The sequence below is a fragment of the Bicyclus anynana genome, chromosome 19 (assembly GCF_947172395.1).
Source record: "Bicyclus anynana chromosome 19, ilBicAnyn1.1, whole genome shotgun sequence".
In the NCBI taxonomy this organism is placed as follows: domain Eukaryota; kingdom Metazoa; phylum Arthropoda; class Insecta; order Lepidoptera; family Nymphalidae; genus Bicyclus; species Bicyclus anynana.
The window spans coordinates 2113214-2131932 of NC_069101.1; the positions used below are offsets into that span (position 1 = coordinate 2113214).

The 18719-nt window shown below is 38.1% G+C and overlaps 1 protein-coding gene across 2 annotated transcripts; it reads right to left on the reverse strand.

The window, feature by feature from the left end:
• Window positions 1–62: 62 nt before the first annotated feature.
• On the reverse strand, window positions 63–15807 carry LOC112056265 (slowpoke-binding protein). 2 transcript variants are annotated; one of them, XM_052887442.1, is made up of 10 exons: window positions 14789–15807; window positions 7551–7680; window positions 7178–7249; window positions 6659–6761; window positions 5920–6105; window positions 5150–5331; window positions 4351–4522; window positions 3447–3563; window positions 2791–2912; window positions 63–2184 (listed from the first exon to the last, which is right to left on the reverse strand). In XM_052887442.1, the coding sequence occupies exons 1-10, from the start codon at window positions 15081–15083 to the stop codon at window positions 2133–2135; spliced, it is 1431 nt and encodes a 476-aa protein (XP_052743402.1). In that variant the 5' UTR covers window positions 15084–15807; the 3' UTR covers window positions 63–2132. The 2 variants fall into 2 exon arrangements, with proteins under 2 accessions (XP_052743402.1, XP_052743401.1); XM_052887441.1 differs by lacking the exons at window positions 7551–7680; window positions 14789–15807 and adding an exon at window positions 7406–7536.
• Window positions 15808–18719: the final 2912 nt, after the last annotated feature.

Here is an 18719-nt window from a genome sequence, read left to right on the forward strand (position 1 = left end):
TCATTCATAATTACTCGTATAATTAAGATCTATGAGGACAGGGAAACAAAGAAAACTCTCTATAAATAGCAGTTTTGTATAATATATTTTTAATATGTTTTAATCTATTAAATTACTAAACATACCATAGTCATAGTTAATTACAATATATCTAATATTCTATACAAATCTACTATGTAAATTGTAACAAGTGGAATGTTACCTCTAAATAGTAGACTGCGTTATAATCATAACTTTCTCCGCGTAGTTTCTGTTCGCATAGGAATATGGGGACAAAATATAGCAAAATCGGTTCAGTAGATCCAGAGATTACCCCTACAACCTCACAAACTTTACCTCTTAAAAATATTAGTACCAATAGTGGAGGAAATAGTAGTCTGAGACGGATATGACGTAGCCCGATCTCGTGTTGGCTCGTGCCGACGCTAGGTGGCGAGACTTGTTTTCGTAAAGAGTAGGGATTTAGAGAGGAGTAGCGATCGGTTGGTCGGAACGACTTGCGATATAAGGTGCTCGTCGTACTGTCGGCTTCAGTATGCTCGTGGCGTTCTAGCCATTCACATTTCTTGTAGTGTAATTCTTTATGGGTTACTTGGGATAGGCGGGGAGAGTGACTTGAGTGGAAAATGGGAGTGTTTGTTAACTATCAAATACTAGTCTTCAACCATACACACAGCGTTCACAAGTGCGTGATTCCACTCAAGGTTTATCTCTTCCATTCTAGGGCCTTCTTTTGGTTACAGTTTGATTTGTTAATTAAGTTGTCCTGACAAATGTTGTGAATCTTAACTTTCATAACCTTTGTTCAACATTGGTTTTGTTATTTTTCAAATCCACTTTTGAAGCTTCTGCTCGCAATGTGGCACGCAAATTCTCTTCCTACAATCACAAACGCTTCGCAAATTAAAAAAAATATGCGATTAATGACATTTGTTATCGACAGGTCACGTGATCAAGTTAGCGATCGGATCTGTCATTCTCACACATTTTTTTAGTTTTCGAAGCGTTAGCGTTTGTAGAAAGAGAATCGACGTGCCACATGGCTACAGGCCCTTGCACGACAACACATTTGCATACTGTAATGAACGACGTTACTTTAATTCGTAGACAGAGAAAGAAATAGATGACTGATTGGCGTAATGTTGAGTTTTTTTATGAAGGGTAGGCTCCCGCTTGACTACAATAATTATATCTGATGAAAAGCAGTAAATGTGGTCTAAGTTGGAGCGCGCTTACGTAGAAGATGCCTATTCTCTCTTGCTTTGAATGCTTGCTGGATGTGAAGTCAAATATGTTAGATTTTCACACCAAAACACACTACACTGAACCCATTTAATAAGCAAATTGGTTATTTAGAATATCTAACAATTTTACATGTTGCGATTTTTTTGTCACACTACGTTCATTTATTTTTTTAATAAAAACATAAAATCTATTAGAGTTTGGCTAATGAAAATAGAAACTGAAAACGGCCGCCAAATTTAAAAATTATTTGAACAAATTAAAAAAAACATGCGTTTTCATAGTTTGTTTAAATTTTTTTTTTTTGTTTGTGAATACATTACTACATATGCAATAAGTATTAAACTCAGTTATTCCAATATTTGCACTATAATTTTGAGAATTTACTCCGATTTTATTTTAACTTGGCGGGCGATTTCAGTCTCTACTTTCATTAGCCAAACTCTAGGACTGAACGACAATAATTATCAACTTGTTTGACCCGTTATGAAAAAAGAAGCACGCGTCATAACACTGAATCACTTTGCCTCGTTTCTTTACAAAGTCCACGCATTTTTTTTAGGGAGTGCGACAGTTGCTATCTATTCGTCTATTACTTTCCCTGTCTACGACACAGACACATGGTGGAAACTGTAAATGTGTTGATGTGTCAATCTTGCACTTTCATATAATCGCTTCTAATCGCTTACAGTCTTTATTTTATGGACGCTCCGTAAGGGCCGGAACATATATGCCGAGGCAGCGTAACAAACAAAGCCTAGAAAAATGGAATTAAACAAAGTCCAGTATCTATTCGTATTAGCACCTAATCCACAATAACTGATCAAAGCTACGCTGTGCCAGATATGTGCTGGTCCTAATAGTTACTAGTGCAGGTCGCAAAGGGTCGGTCACCACTGATGCACCCACTCTTCTGTGTAATCTTGTTCCACTACATATCGTCTGGAAAAGTATAAAAAATCAAAATAAGGATTTTTTTATTATGAAATGTTTCCTATTATTATTTACTAGCTGACGTCCGCGACTTCGTCCGCCCTTAGACCTCTTTAATCCAGCCCTTACAGTAGTATCGCTGTAAAAATGGAGTAACTTCTCCCGTTTTTCCAACATTTCTCTTCACATCTCTGCTCCTAGATCTTAGCGTGATGAAAAGTATACCATAACCTGCCCAGGAGTATGAAGAATAATTGTACCAAGTTTAGTTACCATCCGTCGAGTAAGTATTTTTTTGTTTTTTATAGCGAACATAGAGACAGACAAAAATTTTACTGATTGCGTTTTTGGCATCAGCATCGATCACTAATTACCCCCTGATTTGGAAATATATTTTATGTACAGAATTGACCTCTCTACAGATTTATTATAAGTATAGATTTAAAGGCAACGAAATATTTTAGTTACGAAATATTTTTTAACATAACCTCATAAATTTCTTACTTTTGCATAAATTCTTAAGAGAAAGGTTTGTGTCCTGTCTGACACAGATGATGATGGTGATGGTTTCTGTATCCAGAAACCTCTGGATACAGAAAGATCGTTACTCCTCACCTGCGCGGTGGGGGAGTGCTAGGGGGGCAGGGGTCGGAGCTGTCGTCCCTGGCCCCAGGCTGTCTACGCGCCACCTCGTTCAGCAGCGCCAGGCACGGCCCCGACAGACGTTGGCTGAAGTTCTGAAAGTTAGAGTGTGTGGTAGAAGATATGTGAGTAAAAGGAGTAGTATCTACTGCCCTGTCGACAAAGTCATCATAGTCGATAAAGGATATTAAAATTATATTTAATCTAAATGCACAAAGTTTCGAAATTATTACGAAGTTCACTCTGACATTTTTTTATTATTCAGACTTGCGCTTGACTACGATCATGCCTGGTGGAAAGCAATGATGAGGTCTAGGTTGGAGCGCGCTTGCCTAGAAAATGCCTAACACTCTTGTCTTGAAGGTGCACAAATCATATGTGTTAGGAAACACAGAAGCCGGAAGGGCATTCCACATCTTCGCTGTTCGAGTCGACTGGACATCGACAACAAAAGGATGCCAATTTGCACGGTGTCTCGCTGTTCTGTGGTAGAATGGGGATGGAGGGACTAGATTGAAAAGATCCCGTGAGCACTCCCCGAAATATATTCGGTAAAAAACCGAAAGACAGGCAATACAACTTAAGGAATAATGTCGTGAACATTTTTGTTATGAGCGTCGTTAACTTACCGGTAAGCAAGATCCCTTCATTTCCCGTAAATCTATTTTCCGGAACAGTTCGCACAGCAACAGCTCATGCAACGACGGTGGCCGGGGACCGAAGATCAGCTCTATGATTTCCACCACCTGGGGGGAAGATATTTCTATTTTAATTGACGGAACAAGTAAATGTCACCTTACTTTGGACAGTGTTCACATAACAATCCAATGTCTCCATCTTACTACAGAACAGTGAGATTCTATGAACAATATCATCCTTTAGTTTTCGACATCCAGTCGACCAACCCGTCGCGAAACGTTTCGCTTCGTTTCTAATAAGAGCTGCAATGGCGACGAAGCTTACCCAGTCCTATTCCAGCACTCTTTCGTCCCAATTATGGAAGAGAAGGCGATATTTCCGGTTGCGTCGCCATCGGTTGACATTTGTCCATTTCTCTTAACGAGATATTTCATTGTTCGCATGCTCTTTTCGTCCGAAATTACTCAGTTGTCGTTGACAAGTCTTTGAGTTGCCAGTGATGACCTATGGTTACGAGACTTGGTCGTTAACTATGGGCCTCATTAGAAGATTTAAAATCACACAGGGCGATGGATCGAGCTATGAATATCTCTGCGTGATCGAATCAGAAATGAGGAACTAAAGTCACCGACATAGCTCAACGAGTCGCGAAGCTGAAGTGGCAATGGGCGGGGTACATAGTTCTACTAGCCGATGGACGTCGGAGTCCCAAGGTAATGGAATAGCGACTAGAAAGCACAGTGTTGGTGGACTGACGACATCAAGCGGCTGGACTGGCGGCATGCAGGCGGCTCAGGAGTGTGTCATATGTCCTGTAGTGGACGTCCATCGGCTGATTTGATGATGATGATGTTAGGCTTATAGATCTCCGGCAGTAGGCGTGTAGCTCATCACCTGCGAGTAGTTGCCGCTGAGCTCGCGCAGCAGCGTGAGGTCGGTGTCAGCGCCGGCGCACATCTCGAACAGCACATGCCCGAGCAGCAGCGTCTCCACGCGCTCCGCCGGCGCCGTGCGCGCGGCCGGCGGCGGCACGGCGCCCACCAGTGTGTTCTCCAGCCCGCACATCCTAACAACACAAATACCTTATAGTTACACAGAACCCGCTAGCTAAAAACTGACTCCGTCACAATCAAAGATTCTAGAAGAGTCAACCGTCGACGTAGTCTACCTCGGACGGCTGATTTCCGATGTCACCTACGTACTCGTATATAAGACCAAACGCAACAGATCAAGCTAGAACTCTGCTAAGGAATTTCAGGGTGAAACCTATCCCAATTCGAAGATGACGTCGATGATGATGTCCCATTTGTGAATGGTCCAACGTCGTTCGTCTAAACTTTTACACCTAGTGTAAACTGGTAAAAAATATCTTGGACCAGAGGTTTCTCCTATCGGCATGCAGTGTTTCGCGTCGCAAAGTTCTATAACTCGTGCTTAAAAGTAATAGTTGTACTGTGTATTGTGGTAGGCATAGAATTATAATATACTCCTTACCGACTTTTAAATCTATGGTGGTAGGTGTTCGCTTTCGCGTTTCTTTTGTGCTTGTGATTTCGCTTTTAAGGAGCTTTAACGACTTAAATACTGAAACTGCCCAACAAGTACAGGGACCATTCCCGCAATTTTTTTGGATTAGCAGAAAGGCTGCAAAACAACTTTAAATTAACTAGTCTCAAATCCGTAAAGTCCAAACCTGGCTACGCCGTTTTGCACCATCACATTGCCGGTGTGCAGGTGACGGAAGGGCGGGAAACCCTTCTCCTTGAGGAAAAGGAGACCCTCCAGGATCTGGCGCCCGAATCTCGCCACCTGGGTGGGCGGCAGGCCCACGCCCACTGCGTCGTATTTGCGAAGGTACTCGTCGTTCCATGTACTCTAGAATATTAAAAATAATCAGGGTGAGCAAGCAAACAAGATCACAATAGTCCAATGATGATGATGATACTGATATAGAAAACCGACTGAAACTTAAGTGGTTTTCATCGGAATTAAATACGAAATAACAAAGTTATGTTAACTTATCCTTATAATATATAATACATAGGTATTATTCTCACGTGAAATGGTGGCAAGAACACTGGATGCATTTCCACATGGACATCCAGGCTGATCCTTTGCGCAAAAATGAGCAAGGTTTTCCGTTATCAGTCGAGGCAACTAGCCATAGTGAAATAATTCATAGATATTTTTTCTCCACGGCACGAAAATAGATCTCCAAAAATCTTTTACTCGGGAGTTAATTTAGACGCAAAAGCTAGACTGGCATGCATGACCAAGTCCGTAGTCTGGACGGCTAATTACCACAAACAATAGCTTGTGGCAACTGCTGACGGTTGAGTATGTGGTGTGGTTGTATAAAAACTGCTGACTTTCCTTATTATGTCAGCCGATAGTCAGCAATGTAGCAGCCAACGTCTAGTTTTGGTTATAGCAGATTAATTCGTGAAGGTCCTCATCATATACCTTGTATATGAGATCCTTCAGACTTCCCCTGGAGCAATACGGTAGCACTGCAAGCGCGTGTCCACTGCACAACTCCACGTCGAGCACGGGGTAGATGTACGGGTGGTGGAGAGCACGGAACAGCTCCATGATGAGCCCACGGGATGTCTCGTTGGGTTCTATGGGGCACTGGCTCGTTAAGGGCATCTGGATAAGTGCAAAAGGTGAGATAATTGAGTCTAAATATGAAATGCCATCCCTATTCTTATTGACTGCACCAATAAGGGTATTAAGTACTTAGAATATCCACCTTAAATGGTGTGGCAAAAATTTCGTAAGGAAACTTGCATACCTGAGAAATTTCTTAATTTATTACGTGTATCAAGTCTGGCAATACGCATTGGGCCAGCGTATTGGGCTATTAGCATAACCCCTGTGGATTTGAGCGGAGACTCTTGCTTAGAATAGAATGATGAATATTTCATGGATAGTTTTTATGGATATAGTGTCTGCTTTTTTATCCCACTAAATGTTGACCATTTAGTGGGGCCTTTCTCCTTTTAGGAGAGGGTAATCCGAACGCACAGACTAAACACTAAGCCAACAAGCTGTCGTATACCTAGTTATATTATCATTTTCTTTTTAATACCAGCGCTAGCCTTAACACAGACTTCGCTCTATTTGGATTGGCAAGTGCATAGTTCTATTTTTGGATGTTTTGTTGTTGTATGTAACAATTAATGAAGTCCTTAGTACTGACCAGTATGAGAAGTCTGTCAGCCTTGATAGAGTTATCGTGTATCGCAAACCACTTCTTGCTGCCGCGTGCTCCTATGGGGTTCAGTGGTGACAACATGTCATACCTGAAAGTTAAAAGATTCCGGTTAAATGCGTTATGGTGAGTTTAAGCAATAGACTCGTATCATCGTTGTCATTTTCCATGATATTTTGACGAAGTCTCTGACGTACTGGTAGTTGATTGATGCTGAGATGCAAGAGAGACTTTCGGATATAATTTCTTTGGCTCAGGTCTGATCTGGTGACAGGCATCGGCCGTGGCTAGTTACCTATTACGCTATCGGATAAGACGTACCGCCGAGCGATTAAGCGTTCCGGTATACGATGTTTCGTAGATCTGTCGGAGGAATGCGTAGAATACATTTATACCTCTTCCAAGTAAACCCAGTAAAAAAAACCCGTGAAAATTGCGTTTGAGCCCAACACTGCTAATAGATTTCCTAGTTAGTACCTCATTCCTTATCAAAACAACAACACTTACCTCGGAGTGTGCGCCAAATATTCATTGCAGATCGCCAACGCAACAGAACTCTCCATAGACCGCTCACAGTGTCTGGTGAGGAAAATATACATATAGTTAATCAACTAACATTAAATATAGCAATGAAAATGATCATTAATGGCTTGTTGAACAGCAGCTTGGCCAGCGAGTCTATCTTGTGCGCCACCAGCGGCGCACGCTTAGAGCTCTCTGCTGAAAGATACGCACTTGGGTGAGGCGGCAGGCTCTGACGGCGACGACTTGCCGGAGCCGGAGCCCATCAGCGACTTGTTGAACAGCAGCTTGGCCAGCGAGTCTATCTTGTGCGCCACCAGCGGCGCACGCTCAGAGCTCTCTGCTGAAAGATACGCACTTGGGTGAGGCGGCAGGCTCTGACGGCGACGACTTGCCGGAGCCGGAGCCCATCAGCGACTTGTTGAACAGCAGCTTGGCCAGCGAGTCTATCTTGTGCGCCACCAGCGGCGCACGCTCAGAGCTCTCTTCTGCGGAACCGACAAATAAGAAAATGAAACTAATACCACCTAGGTTGAAAGACTGGATCCCTGCCTCTTGGACTATTGTCGTACCCTCTCCTTCAATATCTATATCAAGCTTCGTTTAATTTAATAGGAAATGGGGAGATTGTTTTTAAATAAAGACATGGATACAGTTTTTTATAGACATAAGTAGGTAATAGCATGTAATGCAATTAATAGTATCATAATAATAGGAGTTAATGGACCGTGATTCGTAATATGCATGACTCTTATAATATCTTATGAAAGATTATTTATAATTTAAATTCAATTATAAGCTTAACTTCTATAGTTATATGTATTGCTATAACGGCTATGTGCCCGTCAATCTAAGCAATGTATTGAGCCATCTGCATCAGGCATCTACCCACCTCTCGAAGTCCGATTCCGATGTTACTTTGCCAATGGCATCCTAAAAGCATGAAGTTTAGCGGTAGAAATAAACATTAACCAATTTTTCACACAATCACGATCTCCGTAAATCACTTCAATTCAATGGTTCTGTACAGACACACACAGACACACTCACTCACACATAATCACGCATTACTTTTATAAGTTCACAAATCGTTTAAAATTATTTTTTTATTACAAAACTATGTATGTATGTATGTATGTATCTCTGATGGAGAGTGTTGATCTCCACAACACAGTAGTAACTTTTGTGGGATCACTCTTTTTGTCGTCCGTCACGTTTTGTTTAAGTACCCTGCTTTTAAACTGATCAAAATAAAACATTTTTAATCTTTTTTAATTGTAGTAGAAAAATAATTTACACAATTAAAAAAAGTAGCTACCTACCTATTAATGATTGCTCTAACTCAGCTATGGAGAACCTTTGTAAAAGTATGAGGCTTTAGTTAATGTATCACTGTGTTGGCACCGCCTTCAAAGTGATCAGAAGGTAGCACATACGATGTTATTTTTCGCTTTTTAATTTTTTTTTGTGATCCAATGTCGGTCCAATTTTTTTATTAAAAAGATTTTATTATTCTGTTTTTAGCATAGTTAACGAAAGCGCCACGGTACGAGCAATTTCGTTATTTTCATTTTAACACAAAATAACAGAACCGATTTTCATGAAAATTAAATCGAATCAATTTGGAAGTATACTCTTTCAAACAAAACAAGAATTTTCAAAATTGGTTAAGAAATGACGAAGTTTTGAGGTAACAAACAAAAAAAACATACATTTACAACGTCCTCCTTTTTTTTAAAATCGGTTAAAATCTCATCAGAACAGGTCCAACCTTATACACAAAATAGAGATAACTATACGAATAATTTTTGTATCAAAGTCCCATTATATTTATATCGTGCGTACTAGCGGATGCTCCCGATTTCGTTCGTTTTTTGACGATAAATAAAGATAGACATTGTATGCTATCGCTGACTTTTTATATTATTTGTTTGATCAATAAAATATGAGTATTTCACAGTTGTTTGCGTTTTTACCATAACTCCAATGAATTAGACAGCGTTTCCGATAATAGCTCACTGGGGGTGTTTTTCCAACACTTCCATCATTTAACGACATTTTTCGATCAATACCAGAAATAAAATATGCCTATACCAGAATTTTTGTTATAAATCATAATATAAAAAAAATTTGTGAAAATTGCATGAAAATCCGTTCAGTAGTCTTTCATTTTATGGCCGACAGACAGACAGTACACGACGAAGAACATTTTTAATAATATGTATTATGTATATCTATTATGCGTTCAATCAAACAAACAAACTCTTCAGCTTAGTATAGATATAGATATATTATGTATATCTATACTAAGCTGAAGAGTTTGTTTGTTTGATTGAACGCGCTAATCTCAGGAACTACTAGTCCGATTTGAAAAATTCTTTCAGTGTTAGATAGCCCATTTATCGAGGAAGGCTATAGGCTATATATATTATCGCCGTATTCCTAAGGAAACGGGAACCACGCGGGTGAAACCGCGCGGCGTCAGCTAGTATTATATGTATAGATGTACAGACATATTATATAGATTTATTTCAAGTGTTTCAACTAAATCTAAATTACGAAAAGCATTAAAATATCATTAGGACAGGTAAATCAAATATCATATAGGACAGGTAATTAATTTGTTTATATATACGTCGTATATATAAACAAATGTGAGTTATATCAGCGTAACGCCTGCTCCAGGAGGCTCATCGTCTTCAGTAGCTATTAAGATAATCACCTTAATGTAAACTTTCAGTTAGAATTAAAATCACTTTTGTACCAACGCTCTTAGCGAACGGTTGTCCGTTTCCTGACTTTTCTTTGTGTCACTTTTCATTTTCAATTTTTAAAAAGCGAGTTATCCCGTCTCGTTCATTAACTGGCGCAGTCGATACAGATCGTGTTCATTCAAAGCGGTAACGAAACCCCCGTAAATTTCGAGTGGTAGCCGTGACGCGATCTTAAAGAACCTACACACACACATATTCGGGTCGGTAACGAGCAAGAAAAGAAGAAGAAAAAGGTAGTGAGAAGAAAGAAAACCGTTGGTGCATCTGTCAAGCCTAGAGTCGGCATGGTCGTGGGGTAAGCTCATAATTTGTTTGCTCCCGATTTTCCTTTTATTCCCAATAACATCTTATAATCAATTAATTAGAAAGTTAAATTTCCTTTCAATTAATTCTATTATTATTATTTATATTTATATAATTAGTGTTCACTGAGACCTAAAAATGTCACAGGAAGACGCTAAAACTAACGGAGCTGATGTTCTCACATTTAAATCATTGTCGTTTTTACTGCCCACATACGATGGCAATAAAAAGACATTACTCTTTTTTATACGTAGCGTTGAGAGTGTACTAGATCTTGTAGAAAACCGGGATCAACCTACCATCGCTTGTTTGATACGCAACAAACTAACCGGAAGGGCTGTTGAAGCGCTCTCGGAATGTACAGATTTCCACTCGTGGGAAAGCATGGAAAATATTAGTAATAATCAAAGGAAGTTATCTAAAGCAATACAAGGTTTAAACAAGCAAAATGGAGCTTTAGATAACCAATTGCACATAAATAGCATATGTAGTCAGATAGAGATAGCTTTGCAACAGATTTTTGATAGATTACTCACATTGGAAAACGCTTTAACGTTCTCTCATTTAGGACGATTGCATCCGAGCGTGGTTGATCCTAGTTATCTAGTATCTGAATTAATTAAAATAGAAAGGGATATTAATAAAAATAACTTACGATTACCGTATTCACCAACAGTCGAAAACATTCATTTATTAGAAAAATCTATAATAGTTAAAGCTTACAGCACCAATGAGTCGCTGAACTTTGTTTTGGAAATACCGTTAGTAACTAACTATCCCTATAGTTTACTTCACTTATATTCCATTCCCAATCAACAAAATATTATCCTCATTCCAAAATATCCTTACCTTATTTTGGGAAGCAACAAGTTCGCGTATCCTCACGAACCGTGTTCGATGATCACCGAGGAAAACTCCATTTGCCGTCACTTGGAATGGAAATCACTGAAAAACTCTCAAGATTGCATCGCTCAGCTACTTCAACATGAAAACCCAACTAATTGCACATACGCTGCCGCAGATTTTGAAGATAATATGATAAAGCAAATAAAGGATAATAGCTGGATTATTATAATAAAAAAGGAAGAAGTCATCAAGACAACCTGCGGGAATGATGTCCAGTACCAAAGGAACCATGGCGTTGTCCTTATAACAATTAATAATAAATGCATCGTAGAAATAGCTGGCAGGAGTTTGCAAACTCACTTGAAATTTGTAAAGATCAAGGAAAGCATCCCCTTGCCACAAACGAGCACTTCAATGGAAATTAACCCACAAGTAACATTACATCTGGAAGACATCCCTCTGGATAACTTAAATGAATTATTAAGGAAGACGCAGATCATTCAGCAAAATGAAGAAACACCAACAATTAATATCGCACCCAGCTGGCCTACCCTTTGTTTATATATTATTGCGACCCTTGTCGTCGTAGCCGTCATCCTGAGGTGGTACCTTCGTCGTCGTCGAGGACTACCAGCAACGATAGAGAATCATCAGCAGTTGCAGTTGCAGGAACAACAGCAGCAGCCTTCTTCTTCATCGTGCTTCAAGCTTAAGGGGGGAGGAGTTATATCAGCGTAACGCCTGCTCCAGGAGGCTCATCGTCTTCAGTAGCTATTAAGATAATCACCTTAATGTAAACTTTCAGTTAGAATTAAAATCACTTTTGTACCAACGCTCTTAGCGAACGGTTGTCCGTTTCCTGACTTTTCTTTGTGTCACTTTTCATTTTCAATTTTTAAAAAGCGAGTTATCCCGTCCCGTTCATTAACTTGTGTATATATCTATTAGTAACTCAGACCAATTATGGTATAGACCTGCCTCGCTAGACGTTACTTTTCTGTCAAAGTATATGATCAACGATCTAATGCGATTACAAAAACTGTCTCTATAGTATCGATGTTAAATAGTTGTAATCGTGTTCGTCGGTTAAAGAGCTCCGTAAAAATTTCTTTTTGTGTAATTGAATTGTGTAAAAAACGTGCAAAAACTTCTAGTTTAGTATAAGATATATGCAAAATCTAAGCTCGTTTTCCTTAGAAAGTGACAGACAATTTTGTTCGTGACTATGAGTGCGATACAGGTCCTTCTATAGTTGGTCTGAGACTATAGTATGCGCATTATCATCTGAGTCGTCCGGTCATAAAAGTCAAAAAAGATAGGAATGTGCAGCGCGCCTACCTGCGCACCCTAATTATCGATAAACGGCTACCTGCGCACGTGCTAATGATGAGTCAATAATGATTTGGACGATTCTGATTGGTCGGTTTCTAATGTAATTGCATTGCGTATTTTTTTTGCTATAAATGTGTTTACTGCAATTAAATAAATACATTCATGTGTTACTCGTTGCGCACTATGGATACTAATATATAATAAATTTGGCAGAAGACGAAGATTCTGATGATGAAGACTCAGATGAAGATTAATTTTATTTAGTTAATAATTATATAATATGAAATATGTATTATATTAAATCAAATATTGTTAATTTTTTTAATTTTGTGAACAAGATACGATAATAAACTTTACTTATCGATAATATGTCTTTCATTGTTACACCCTTCACTAGACGGCTCCATAAGACCCATAAGTGCAAGCGAGATAGATATAGAGAAATGATTTATGGCCCTAAGACTCAGTTGTTAATGCTATTAGTATAGTAAAGATTTTTAAATATTTAGAACAAGTTACGCACTAGGGTTCTATCCCTTTGTGTCAGTAAACATACCCATCCTTATTTTGATCGCTAGTTATTATTATAGGTAGGTTTGGTTACCCTTGTTTTCTTGTTGGTCGTTACAAGTTAGCCCTTGACTATAATCTCACCTTGTTGTGATGATGCAATCTAAGATGGAAGCGGGCTAACTTGTTAGGAGGATGAAAAGCCATACCCCCTTTTGGTTTCTACACGACATCGCTAAATCGTTTGGCGGTACGTCTATGCCGGTAGGGTGGTAACTACGGCAGAAGCCTCCCATCAGCCAGATCTGGACCAATTAAGAAAACCTTTATCGATACAGGCGGTAATTGTGTTTTGGCGTGTATGTTTAACTTTATTGGTAAAATGATGAGGCACATGAGGCTTAATTTTACATACGAGTGGGCATAGGTAGCTTGTTGGTTCTGTGGTAATCTTATGTGGCCTATGAGGTGCAACTTCGAGTCTGAGTCAGGCTGTGAACACCGTCGTCTTAAGCTAAGCTGGGGCCCTTGGGCACACAAGAATTTGGGGCCCTTTTGGAACGAAAAAAAGCGAATTATAAGTAGGTAATTCGCTTTTGCTCCTTATTTTTATATAGCCATTTATTATAGGTAATCAAATACAGTAATATGTCATTAATAATATTAGAATGCTGCTGGTTTTTTGGTTACGATTACGATAACAGTTTCTTTTGAGATTTTGTTGAGCCAAATCTTCTATTAGGTATATCCTTAGTCAACATTTTGAAGGATATTGTCAGTCCTTCGTGGCCCCCTTAGAACCCCGTGTGCCCTTATGGTAATACCGTCTATATATATGGCTGTGAATATTGAATATTAGCGGACGCCCGCGACTTCGTCCGCCCTTAAAACTCCTTAATCCAAAATCCATTCTTAGTGGAGCTCTACTATCTAAAAACTACCTCCCTGCCAAACAGCTTTGTACATTAAGCGGTTTTCGAGATTTCGTGATAAATGACCTTTCGCATTTATAATATTAAGGTTTCAAGGATAGTTGTAAATGTAGTATTACAACTTTAGATAGCATGTTAAACCTTCGGCCTCGATCATCATTAACATCTGATACTGATCGTGGATGACCTCTGCCTCCGATTCCGGAGGGCATAGGTTCGAATCATGTGTATTAAAAAAAATATATCACATGTCTCAAACGGTGAAGGAAAAACATCGTGAGGAAACCTGAATTCTCAACGTGTGTGAAGTCAGCTAATCCGCCAGCCAGCGTGGTGGACTATTGGCCTAACCCCTCTCATTCTGAGAGGAGACTCATTTTGACGGCCTCCGTGGCGCAGTGATATGCGCGGTGGATATACAAGGAAGTCCTGGGTTCGATCCCCAGCTGGGCAGACTGAGATTTTCTTAATTAGTCCAGGTCTGGCTGGTGGAAGGCTTCAGGCCGTGACTAGTTACCACCCTACCGGCAAAGACGTACCGCCAAGCGATTTAGCGTTCCGGTACGATGCCGTGTAGAAACCGAAAGGGGTGTGGATTTTCATCCTCCTCCTAACAAGTTAGACCGCTTCCATCTTAGACTGCATCATCACTTACCATTAAGAGAGTGAGATTGTAGTCAAGGGCTAACTTGTAAAGAATAAAAAAGAAAAAAAAAAACTAGTGCTCAGCAGTGAGTCGAATATGGGTTTTGCGCAGGTACTATATAATTTCTTCGACAGTATTAAGTACGCAAACCCAAAATATAGTACAATGCTTTATATTATAGTACAGTTGGCAATCCTAGTCAAGGGCTAAATTAAAAAAATAAAACACCACAGGGTAGTTAGTGGGTACATACCCTCACTTTCCTCTTTATCCGTAGAAACGGATCGTATACGGAAAGCATCTCTCTTGTTGGCAGCGGCAACGGACTCTGGATCAAACTCTGCAGCCGACTGGGCCCTGCGGCACGCCCCGCGCCGTTTCTTCTTCCTAAAACTAGACCTGGACCGTTCCTGGTAGAACCTGTCGTGTCCCGTGGTCTCTGGTTCCTTCTGCTCCTTCTCACCAGACTTTATATGTTGGTACAAGTTGAACATCTTGTGGGATATCCGATATAAATAATCTCTGCAATCCTTGTAATTTAACCGCATCTACTTTTTCGTAGATCTATGTCACAATGGATTTTTTAATTCAAATTTGGAATGGAGTTTTAAAAAGCTGGAATCCACATGTTTTTTTAATCCCTGCACAGTATATCTATGGAGCAATGTTTTTTTAATAATCAAATTTGGAACGATATTTTAATAGAATACAGATGTTGATTTATTTTTTAACACACAGACAGATTCTTGTGTTTTTTACAATATTTTTTAGTTAAATTTAAATGTACTTATTTTCATTTTATATTCCTATTTTAAAACTAAATGAATAAAACATTTATGGTAACCGTTGTTTTCTTTCACACTTACATATCGATTGCAAACACTTTAATATTAAAAAACAAATCACAATGGCAAGAAACTAGATCTATCCGCTTATTTATTTTAAACATTAAATAAATAACCATTATAGTATTAATTAGTTTAAATTAAATTATCATTTTAATAATTAATATTTCACCGAAATCCATTATGGACTTCGTCAATTTTTTTTTTTTGCGAACGAGGAAAAGACTGATCTGTTTACGGATTAGGCGAAAATAAAACTAATTTTAATAACGAGCACTGTGTATAACGATACCTATTGTGTCGTATCTAATTTGAATAATTGCATTAACGGATTTTGTGGGGTGTAATCGCGTTTTATATTATTAGAGTGGTCGAAATATGTAGAGCGGCTCAACCCCCTTGCGTCCACGGTAATACTGCACATATACTAGTCGCTAACATAGACTACATGAAAATGATAGATGGAAACCGGCCAGTAAAATTAAAATAAAAAAGATATACATATAGAAAAATATATACATATTTTTATATAAATTTAATACTTTACTTGCGTGTTATGCGTATATATTTACATTTCTTTTTAAATTTTTCACAAAATATGTACTCATTTAAAATGAACTCCACCAAATCGAAACATTAATCTGAGAAAATATAAAAATACATTAGAGCAAAGTACCAAAAAGAGGAGCTTTTTGAAGTACAGGAAATAGACAAATAAAAAAACAATACGTTACGTGCATAAGTTACTTTTTACAGTATTCATTTTACAGTAGTTTCCATTGGTACATGACAATTCCGTCTATCAATTTTCACTAGTCTGTGGCAACTAATTGAAGACCTACGAATGTTTAATCCGGGTTATGAAGTGACTAGCTGTACGCAGTCATGTATGATGTTCCGATTATATTGTCTTTGTGTTTCGATGACCGCCATTGTTATAGTCTAGATCTATCTAGATATGATACCTACACTAATACATACGAGAAAGTTATTACAGATACCTATCCTACGCCCGCGGCTTCGTCCGAGTGGAGATCGATGTAAACTTTTAACCCCTTTAGGGGTTGAATTAAAAAAAATCTCGAATTACATTATTTTTTGTATTTTTTTATGATTGAAAATAAGACTAAGAGTGAAGGACTTTTCATACAAACTTTCAACCCCTATTTTACCCTCTTCTTATTTTTGCAATTAAAATAACCTACCTTCTCCGTATTATGATCTCAAACCGTGCCAAGTTTCATTTGAATTCATTCAGTAGTTTCAGCGTGATGCCCGGTCAACATAAAATACGGACAGGCAGACAAAAATTCAAAAATATTTTTGGGCTTCAATATCGATTATATAATACGCCGCCAACTAAAATTTTCAAAATATCTTCCATTTATAGAATTGGACTTGCTACAGTTTTAATATAAGTACCTATCTATACTAATATTATAAAGCTGAAGAGTTTATTTGTTTGTTTGATTGAGCACGCTAATCTCAGGAACTACTGGTCCAATTTGAAAAATTCTTTCAGTGTTAGATAGGCTATGGAAACGAATAATTACTAAGGAAACGGGAACCACGCGGCGTCAGCTAGTATAAAGATATAGATATCCTACGCCCGCGACTTCATCCGCGGAAGTTCGCATGGTACGAATACTTTGCAGAACTACCCGTGGCAGTCCATTGCACTCCCGGCATATGTGTGTGTAGTTTTTTTTTAATTCTTATCTAATATATAAAATTATCATGTCACGATGTTTGTTCCCATACTCCTCCGAAACGGCTTGACCGATTCTTATGAAATTTTTTATGCATATTCAGTAAGTCTGAGAATCGGCTATCTGCCTGTCTGCTGCTGAATCTATTTTTCAAACCCCCACCCCAAATTTTTTTTTAATTATTGGATATTTTGTTTTTTAATTGTGGCATTAAAAATACAACCCTAAATTTTCACTTTTAAAGTAAAAATAAAACTATATTGTAATTAATAACAAACTTTATTAGCAACAATACTTAAATATTAGTCACATAAAAATCTGTTGTCTATAAAAATATATTTATGGAATTATATATTTAAAGTATATATTAACTATATCACACGAATATCGTTCAATATCGTTATATACAGCATAAGATGTACTTTTCACTTGCTGGGATAATATATAGCCATTGGCGTACACAAGGTAACTAGAGTAAGCATTATCGCGCAAATCGTACAAAATGGAAAATTAATTCTCCAATACAGGTTTTTAAGTCAGGGCAGGCAGTAATTTTTTTGCATCTATAATAATAATAATAATAATAATAATAATCGTTTATTCTCTATAAAACCGTAACATAATAGGTAAAAATAGCTTAACACTATAATTAATGGATGAGTAACAGGTATCTAAACTAAGAAAGAACTTGTATTATAGACACCTGTGCTCTTCCCTGCTTAGATGTAACAATCTTATGTCACGTACAATACATAGCAGCGTGTGTATGCGTGTGTGTGTGTGTGTGTGTGTGTGTGTGTGTGTGTGTGTGTGAGTGTGTGTGTGTGTGGGGGTGTGTGTGTGTGTGTGAGTGTGTGTGTGTGCGTGTGTCTGCTTGTATGCTATAAATAAGAAGAAATAAATATGTATATATATATAAATATGTTAGATAATGAAAAATAAGTATTATTTCAGAATTGACAGCAGATTTTCAGTAGTAACATAGTCTAATTGTTGGAGCCAGTCATGTACTCTTCTTTTACACTGAAAAGAAGATAGTGAGTGAATTGAAAGAACTGCGTCAGCCTTATTATATATAAAACTTCCAAGAAAAGGGAAAAAATTATGGGAAAAAGATGTGTAGAATCTAGACGATTTGCAAATTCTGTTTTTGTTGCGTTTATTCTTTAATTTATTTATCAGAGCTTGGTCTACTGACTTATGCTGTTTCAAAATTATTTTGAGAACAAAAAGCTGTCGTACTGTGAGTACTCCACATTCTTTATACAGTGAGGTTGTTGGGTATCTGTAAGGAAGAAAATTACTAACTTTAAGAACAGCTCTCTGAGCACGCTCTAAGTTAAGAAGACGTGTCTTATTTACACCTCCCCATGAATCAATGCAATAAGTTAAAAGGGGTTCGCATAAAGTGAAGTACAACATTTTTAAAATCTTTTTGTCAGCTATGTGTCGTATATTTTTGAAGATGGCGATGAGCTTGCGGATTCTGCTTGTTAGATTGGATATATGAATATTAAAGGAAAGTTGGTTGTCAATGACTATTCCTAAGTATTTGATATGGTCTGATCTTTCCAAGAAGGAACATTTACACGTACTATTATTAATTGAATTAAGACATAGATTATTGTGG

What these genes read in the sequence shown, in the direction of transcription:
- LOC112056265 (XM_052887442.1), bottom strand. Translation starts at nt 15,083, where the DNA reads ATGCGGTTAAATTACAAGGATTGCAGAGATTATTTATATCGGATATCC. An exon ending in GAGCCTGCCGCCTCACCCAA is followed by an intron (nt 7,250 to 7,550) that starts GTGCGTATCTTT and finishes TTTCCTCACCAG; the next exon opens with ACACTGTGAGCGGTCTATGG. An exon ending in CTGACAGACTTCTCATACTG is followed by an intron (nt 6,106 to 6,658) that starts GTCAGTACTAAG and finishes GCACTTATCCAG; the next exon opens with ATGCCCTTAACGAGCCAGTG.